The sequence below is a fragment of the Mesoplodon mirus genome, assembly GCF_964341445.2.
Source record: "Mesoplodon mirus genome assembly, chromosome: 2".
NCBI classification, from domain to species: domain Eukaryota; kingdom Metazoa; phylum Chordata; class Mammalia; order Artiodactyla; family Ziphiidae; genus Mesoplodon; species Mesoplodon mirus.
This window is the reverse complement of record NC_138977.1, coordinates 61,126,392-61,135,295: the sequence shown is the minus strand read 5'-3', so window position 1 is coordinate 61,135,295 and position 8,904 is coordinate 61,126,392. Positions and strand designations below refer to the sequence as shown.

Here is an 8,904-nt window from a genome sequence, read left to right as displayed (position 1 = left end):
ATATGTATAATTATATTCACATATAATTATTTCTCTTTTTCACAACTGCCTGTGGTGATCAATAATCTGTAGATATGAAATAAATCTTACTGATTCCTGGGCCTGAGAGACTGGAATGACAAGTGAAAGGTCAAACATATGAAAAAACATCATATGTGTCCAACTTACAAAATTCCATTCCATATCTGTTCTACGTATAGTCCCCAGGTATCACTGGACAGGCCATGGCTCCACGGTCCCAATGACAAAGGCACAAGAAACTCCCCTCATCAGTGGCTTCCATGGTTGTAACCCCACCCACAGTTGTGACTCCTGTGCCTCTGACCCTCTCAAAACCTGGCCCTAGCATTGATACACTTGGCTTCTTCTCCTTGGAGAATAATGTTCCTGGCCTATCGCAGATGATCCTTCAAAGCTGAACATGAAAAGCTATGAAGAATACAAGTGAGTGACTAGCTCGATGGAAGAGTTATATATTGTCACTGGTAGAAGTGATTCATAAGGTGGAGAGGGAGTATATCTTGGAGAATATGGGGTATTTGCAATGAGGGATTTTCTCATCCTGACTTTTGCCAGTTTTATTACTATAGAAGAAATATAATTTGCTTAAAAGAGAAACGACGGGAGTAGGAGAGGTGCAAATATATAGGAGCCAAGGTAAGGGTCATGAGAAATTTTGGAGGTGTTTTTCCTATTGCCACTCCTTCTTCATGCTGTCTCTGCAGGTTGGTGCTAGATGGGGATACTCCTGTATCAGGCTTTGGATATCGATGCTTTCAAGATATGTTCCAGAAGACGGAGGACACATTCCGATTCTGTGCTCACTGTAAAGTACTCCCTAGTGGCCTTTCAAACTCCAGGGTCCTCTGGCAAGAGGTGATTAGTTGGGGGCTAATAGGGGAGACATCTGGAATGATCCTATTCTGAGACCTCATTGCAGGAGGAAAGGTCTGAGAATTTTCAGAATAACTTCAGGCTTGCTCCTCATTTTGTGTGATCTAGGCCACAGAGAAATTAGAAAAGGGTTGCTTATAAGGCTCCTGATTATTTTGGTATTATGGGGAGGTTAGATAGAGACCAGAGTATAATCCTTTCTACCTCTCTTCTCTCTCTTTTTTCTTTTCTTTTTTTTTGCGGTACACAGGCCTCTCACTGTTGTGGCCTCTCGCGTTGCAGAGCACAGGCTCCAGACGCGCAGGTTCAGCGGCCACGGCTCACGGGCCTAACCACTCCACGGGATGTGGGATCTTCCTGGACCGGGGCACGAACCCGTGTCCCCTGCATCAGCAGGCGGACTCTTAACCACTGCGCCACCAGGGAAGCCCTACCTCTCTTCTCTTGAGCACTTAAGTGGTAAGACCACATCTGTCCGGGGAGGTTGGGGTCAAGCCACACCTGTGATGACAGGACAGCCACAAACTCCTGGTGTTTTTTTGTTTCTGTAAGGGATGTAAAAAGTTAGTTCTAGATAGAGGCTGAGGTGTCACTGTAACCCAGGAGAAAAATTACATTCCCACTCCCTCCTGCCTCCTCTGCCAAACATAGTCCCCAGATTTGCTGCAGCAGCTGTCATTCCTCTCCCTACTTTCCTCACCCAGTGATCTTTCTTCCCAGGTGCAGGAATATCAGTTCCCTTCCCCAGGAGTCCCCCATTCACCTTTGAGGGATAGGAACATCTGTTTCTGGGCCTCATTCTCTCAGGTGCAGAAATGTCTATTACTGTGGTCCAGAGTGCCAGAGGTCAGGCTGGCCAGCACACAGGAGGGTTGTCAAGAGCTGTGTCTTGTAGCTGTGGACTGTCTCATGGAATGGCTTCTGGTCACAGGTGGAGTGACAGTATTGGGGAACTTTGCCATAATGGTCATAGTTGATGGTACTTGGAGAAAGATATGAAAGCATGTTGTTTTGAGGAAAAAATGAGGAACTGAGTGGGACAGGGCAGTCTTGGGGACAGGTTGGGAGAATGAACATGGAGGGAATATTGAAGCCAGGGAAGGATTAGGTCATTTCTTATTCCTTCTTTCCTGCAGGTGATTTTGTCCTTCCCTCAGGACCTTGGTCTTGGCTGACTGAAGTCGCACAGGGCTGGGACACCTGGTTTTCTATGCGACGTTTACAGCTAGAGGCTACTCTGGATGCTATGCTTGGTAGTCAGGCCATGACCACCCTGTGGGCCAGTGTAGGATGGCCAAGGCCAGATCCAGATGTCCTGCAGGGCTATTTGAAGCAGTTGCTGACAGATGCCCTGTCACGGCCCTTGACACTGGGCTTTGGGCTTCGGGCCTTGGGGATAAATGTTGGGAAGGTTGGGGGAAGCACAAAGCATGTGGTTGGTGCTTCTCATGCAGAGACATTCCTCACTCACCCTGGGGACTATGATGAACTTGGCTACATGTTTCCTGGGTACCTTGGCCTCCATGTAATCTTGGTGGGTGTAGATGTAGCTGCTGGCTTTTCACAGAGTGCCTCACCTTCACTCCTGGAACCTGGCACAGTTCAGCTTAGTGGCCATAGGGGCCTCTATCATGACTTCTGGGAGGAGCAGATAGAGTCTGGGCAGATAGCCCATCCAGATTTGGTGGTGGCATTCCATCCAGGTAAGAGTCATTTGTTTGGGGGAATACAGGGTCGGTCCTCTGGGAGTTTTCCATCCTGGCTCTTGTACCTTTAGAACCCCATTCATTTGGTCAGGTTAAGCATAATATAATGAAGACCTTGGTTGATCATTAGCCATATGTGCTACACCTGGGTCCATAATTTTCCATTAAAGAATCTGGGGCAGGGGCTTCCCTGATGGCGCAGTGGTTGAGAGTCTGCCTGCCAATGCAGGGGACACGGGTTTGAGCCCTGGTCCGGGAAGATCCCACATGCCGCAGAGCGGCTGGGCCCGTGAGCCACGGCTACTGAGCCTGCGCGTCTGGAGCCTGTGCTCCGCAACAAGACAGGCCGCGACAGTGAGAGGCCCGCGCACCGCGATGAAGAGTGGCCCCCGCTTGCCACAACTAGAGAAAGCCCTCGCACAGAAACGAAGACCCAACACAGCCATAAATAAATAAATAAATAAAGCAAAACTATTTAAAAAAAAAAAAAAAAAAAAAAAAAGAATCTGGGGCGGGTGATGGTGGTAAATGAGCATTGGAGGTGAGCAAGGTGAGGGGTGGACACAATCAAAGAAGTATGTTGGTTAGGGTCTAACTTAGCATTTCCCCTTTCTATTCCCATCTCCATTTTTGTTCCATAGGTTTCCATGCTTTCCATGCTTCCCCGGACCTAATGGAGGCTTGGCTGCTCACCCTCTTGCTACTTCGTGATTATGAGATCCCTACGATGATTACTGTTTACAGGTTTTGACCTCCTCCTATTTGTGATACCTCCCCAATTCACTCACACCTCTATGTAGATGAGCTCATTTCTCTCCCCCTTGCTCATCTTCTGCCTTCTGGTGAGGATTTTCTTCCTTCCCATGCTTGGCTTTCTCATCCCTTCAAAGTGCTATGCTAGTTAATTGAGTAGTTAGTCTAGACATTTGGGAGGGAGGGATAGCTGTTGCGTTAGTCCAGCCTTAGGTAATTTTTGGGATTGATGAGCAGTTCCTCTCCTATCTCTTTCATAATCAGCAGAGCAATTTTTCTTATCTGTCTCCCATAGCCAGCAGGAGTTGTCAGCCTCTTTGCAGATTCCGGTGGATCTGGTGGCCCTGGATACACACATCACAGCCTATGGAGCTAATCCTTTTGCATCCCTCAAACCTGAACAGGTCTACTCCAACCCCAACAAGCAGCCAGTATACTGAAGTGCCTACTATATGATGTTTCTTGGAAGCTCCTGCCAGCTGGATAAGAGGCAATTGGAAGAGAAAGTAAATGGCAGGGTATAAATAGCTGAGCCAGATCCTGACTGGATGTCTAGAAAATGCAGAGATTGTGATGAAATTACCTGCTGATGCCAGATTATTGCCAACTTTCAAATCCACTATATCGTAAACTTAATTCACTTGTCCTGGTAGATTCTAAGCTGAATGGGAGCTCCTGTGACTTATTTCCAAGAGGTTAGCCACATGTAGCATCTAGAGACAGGATTCTAGATTTAGTGTGTGGCAAAAGGCCCTTATATCAGTCTTTGTAGAGCCTTAAGTTCCTAAGAGTTTCCTTCATGAGAAAGTTATACGTTTTGACTTTAACCGGATGGCACCAAGGAGAAGAATGGCACCTTATTCTTCTGAAAAAGACTTTCTACTTATACAGCAATTTGGGCTAAAAAATGCAGAGGTCTTAATGACTTGAAGTAGTGGAAAAATGAGCAAGTCAGGGAAGTGGTTGGGAACATGGGGGAGGTTGTGAGGATTGGCACACTTCTACTTCCTGGCTTTTTCGAGATACATGTCTCATTGTCCTATTTTCTCTTGGGGACTTGTAATTTTAGAGCAGCTTTTTGCCCCATGTGTTGTATTTTAGGTATCCCAGGGTGTATCAGACTTTACTTGAATATACTGGAGTTTGTTATCACCTGGTCTATACCACAATAAACTCAGTTTGGGGCTTCTTAAGTCACTTGTTTTATCTTATTTCCTATTCACTGCCAAGTGTTACTTGTCTACACAGAACATCTCAAGATTGGAGGTTTCTCTCTTGCCAAAGGAGTGATTAACATCAGCTCTCTGTTTGGGTCTGCCATTCTACCACACCCTGTCTATTGTCATCCTTCTCTTATCACACTCCCAGGATTAGAATATTCCCTAGATACTCATTTCTACAACTTGCTGTGACCTCAGCCTCTCCAATTATATCCAGAATATATATATAGAACCCTTACAACTCGATAATAAAAGGACAAATAACTCAATTTAAAAGTGGGCAAATGATCTGAACAGATGTTTCTCCAAAGAAGATATACAAATGATCGATCAGCACATGAAAAGATGCTCAACATCGTTAGTCATCTGGAAATACAAATCAAAACCACAATGAAAGAAAGCACTTCTTTTGCTAGGATGACAACAAAAAAAAAGACAGATAATAATAGGTGTTAACAAGGATGTAGAGAAATTGCAGCCCTCATACACTGCTAGTAGGGATGTAAAATGGTGCAGCTATTTTGCAAAACAGTCTGGCAGCTTCTCAAGAAGTTAAACGTTAAGTTACCATTTGATCCAGCTATTCTGCTCCTAGGTGTGTACTCATGAGAAATGAAAACATTTGTGCACAAATGTTCATAGCAGCATTATTCATAATAGCCAAAAGGTAAAAATAACCCAAGTGTCCATCAACTTGTGAATAGATAAACAAAATGTGGCATATACATATAATGAAATATTTGGCCATAGAAAAGAATGAAGTACTGATTCATGCTACAACATGGATGAACTTTGAAAACATGCTCATCTGTGTTCACGTTAAGTGAAAATCCAGTCATGAAAGACCACGTATTGTCTGAGTGCATTTATATAAAATGTCTAGAGTAGGCAAATCTATGGAGACAGTAAGTAGATGAGTGGCAGCATAGAGATGAAGATGGTGAGCATATTGGGGATGATGGCTAAAGTGTATGGGCTTTATTTTTGGGGTGATGTAAATGTTCTAAAATTGTGGTGATGGTACAACTCTGAATATATTAAAAACCATTGAATTGTACACTTTACATCAGTGAATTATATCTCAATAAAGCTGTTACCAAAAACAGTTTTTAAAATCAGTGTAAAAAATGAGAATATTTGTTAAGTGCTTAACACAGTGTCTAGCATATAGACACTAGTATTTAATAAATGGTAGCTATTATTGAATACATACCACTTTGAATATTATTCAGTAACATAAATAGATTGAACTTACTGAGCAAGATGGTTCGACAATGGAAAACCCAGTCAGAATGCCATTTTTGTGGTTCAGATGATGTAAAGCATGTATCAGCTAAAGTGACTAATGGTAGTAGTTAGGGAAAAGAAGAGGTCTAGCTATAACAAGGAAAGTAAACAGGTAGATAATATTTTGTAGCTAGAATGTGAAAGTAAAATCTATAGGGTTTAATTACTGATTGTTATGGATGAAATGTGATATATCTATCAGAGTCTAATCAGGAGACAGAAACCACACAGTAACAGGTGACACAAAAATTTCCAGCTTAGAGTGGTGGTGACAGTACATGAAAGTGCCTTAGCTTCACGCTAAATGTTGAGGATTCCAAATGGCTTTTACCCTTAAAGTGTTTACAATTTAATAAAAGACTGATGTTAAGCAGGGGCAATATAATGAGTTACATTTTCTAAAGTCAGCATATGAAGTGAAAAAGCTGTATTTTCAAAACTACATTGAAATTCCCTGAGGATAACACTCCATTGTGGATTCCAACATATCCTTCTCTCAACAAGTCTATCAGAGCCAGTTATTTCCTCCACTATTGGAAACAGACATCTGTTTATTTAGTTGATCACTGGATGAAATAATTGGCTTGAGTCTGGGGGGCCTTGTTGTAGTCAACCAAGTATTTACTGAACATTTTATTTCTAGTCTCTAGAGATATCCCTGTTCTCAAGGAGTGTACATTCCGAGGGCAGCAGGGGGAGATGACAAACAGTAAATACAGAATTTTATATGCTTTTAAGTGCTACAAAGAAAATTAAATAGGGTGACTAGTGTGTATAACTGGTAGTGGTGTTAGTGATAGTGGGGCTACTCATGCTACAATGTTCAGGAATACGTACCTCTCCGAGGAGGTGGATGACATTTGAGATGTAACATGCAATAGAGAACGTTGCAAATAAGAGCAATAACAAGTGTAAAGATCCTGGGAATCTCTGGTGTGTTTGGTCACAAGCTTGGTGTGTTTAGACAGAAGGCCATTTTGACCAGAGTTTAGTGCTTGAGAAGGAAGGTGAAGAGGGATGAGATCAGAGAGGTAGGCAGTGGCCAGATTATATGGGGCTTAATAGATCATGGCTAGGAGTTTGGATTTTATTCTGGTTCCAGTGGGAAGCTAGTGGAGGAGTTTAATCAAGGGAATTATATGACCAAATCCTTTATTTAGGAAGATTAGTCTAACTCAGAGTTTCTTAACCTCAGCACTACTGACATTTCAGGCTGAATAATTCTTTGTTGTAGAGGGATGTCCAGTGCATTGTAGAATGTTTAGTAACATCCCTGGCCTCTCCCCATTGATACTAGTAAAACCCTCCTCCCTAGTTGTGACAACCAAAAACGTCTCCAGACATTGCCAAATGTCCCTTTGGGGACAAAATTACTGCTGTCTGTACAAAACGTATGTGTGTTTATTTTAATTTTATATATATATATATATATATATATATATATATATTTTTTTTTTTTTTTTTGCTGCCGCACTGCTTGGCATGCAGAACTTCCCTGACCAGGGATTGAACCCACGCTCCCCTGCATTGGAAGCACAGTCTCAATCACTGGACCACCAGGGAAGTCCGGTATGTGTGTTTAAACACAGTGGAATATTCACATTAGGAGAAGCATAACGTCTCCTATTTTATGTGAACTCTGGAGCATATGATGACCTTCAGAGGTGTTTTATTTTGTTTTTGCTAAGTTTATGTGGTTGAATACAGGCAAGTTAAATACTCATGTGCTATGACTACTGGTTTGTTGTTTTTTTTTTTTTTGGCTGCGTTGGGTCTTTGTTGCCGTGCGCGGGCTTTCTCTGGTTGCGGTGAGTGGGGGCTACTCTGTTGCAGTGCGCAGATTTCTCATTGTGGTGGCTTCTCTTGGTGCGGAGCACGGTCTCTAGGCTCGTGGGCTCAGTAGTTGTGACTTGCAGGCTCTAGAGTGCAGGCTCAGTAGTTGTGGCACACGGGCTTAGTTGTTACGCGGCATGTGGGATCTTCCCAGACCAGGGATCGAACCCGTGTGCCCTGCATTGACAGGCAGATTCTTAACCACTGCGCCACCAGGGAAGCCCATGACTACTGTTAAATGTGTCACAGCAGACATCTATAAAAGGTTTTGTTGGGTGCAAAAAAGTGAGTCTAGGGGCTTCCCTGGTGGCGCAGTGGTTGAGAGTCCGCCTGCTGATGCAGGAGACACGGGTTCGTGCCCCGGTCTGGGAAGATCCCACATGCCGCGGAGCAGCTGGGCCCGTGAGCCATGGCCGCTGAGCCTGCGCGTCCGGAGCCTGTGCTCCGCAATGGGAGAGACCACAACAGTGAGAGGCCCGCATACCGCAAAAAAAAAAAAAAAGGGAGTCTACCCAAGGGAAGGTAAAGAAAAGAAGGTCAGGAAAAGCTTCTCGAGGCAGGAAGGAGATGAGTTATCTTTGAATTGAGTCTTAATAGATTCATAATTGTTAAAAGGCAGGCAGTGCTTTCTAGGCAGAGGCAGCATGAGGAAAGGGTCTCTGGTCCTGGAGGGCCTTGTATGTCAAGAAAGAAGGACAAATTGAAAGGATGAAGTGGGAAATCTAGTGGTCTCTACCTGAATAGACTATCGGATATTTGGGCCTATAGCTCAGGAAAGTGGGTGGGAAATAGGAGGTTTGGAAAATAACCTCTCAAGCTGATAGTTAAGGCAGAGGGAAGGGCGGGGATGAGATCACCGAGGTAGTAATATAGAGCAAAGGAGTAAGGACAGGCTTCTTAGGGAATGCTTAAATTCCAGACGTCTCCAGGCAGATTGGACAGAAAGGCCCAATATTTTCCAGACAGATTGGTGAGAGCTGGGGAATTAATGCTGGGTACCCAGAGTGTCGTGCGGTTTTGTTTAAATTTGGCAGTGACCTTTCTCAAGTACCTTCCACTTCACCCCTGTTTTGGGGCTATGTATATCTTGCTTTTGCCACTTAAAAATTTAATCCACCCTATCCCACCCCCATGAGGAAGCTTTTGGGTAGAAAAGCATGTGGAGTAATATGTTAATAGTTCTCAAACTTTAGTGTGCAAAGAACCACCTG

The 8,904-nt window shown here is 43.7% G+C and overlaps 1 protein-coding gene across 1 annotated transcript; it reads left to right on the top strand.

The window, feature by feature from the left end:
* Positions 1–209: 209 nt before the first annotated feature.
* Positions 210–4,421, top strand: MSS51 (MSS51 mitochondrial translational activator). Its single transcript, XM_082634670.1, is given in 10 exon segments — positions 210–242; positions 246–408; positions 411–444; positions 726–876; positions 1,697–1,763; positions 1,766–1,825; positions 2,031–2,597; positions 3,242–3,344; positions 3,649–3,790; positions 3,794–4,421. Coding segments are annotated over 10 exon segments (1,389 nt in total). The 5' UTR covers positions 210–224; the 3' UTR covers positions 3,878–4,421.
* Positions 4,422–8,904: the final 4,483 nt, after the last annotated feature.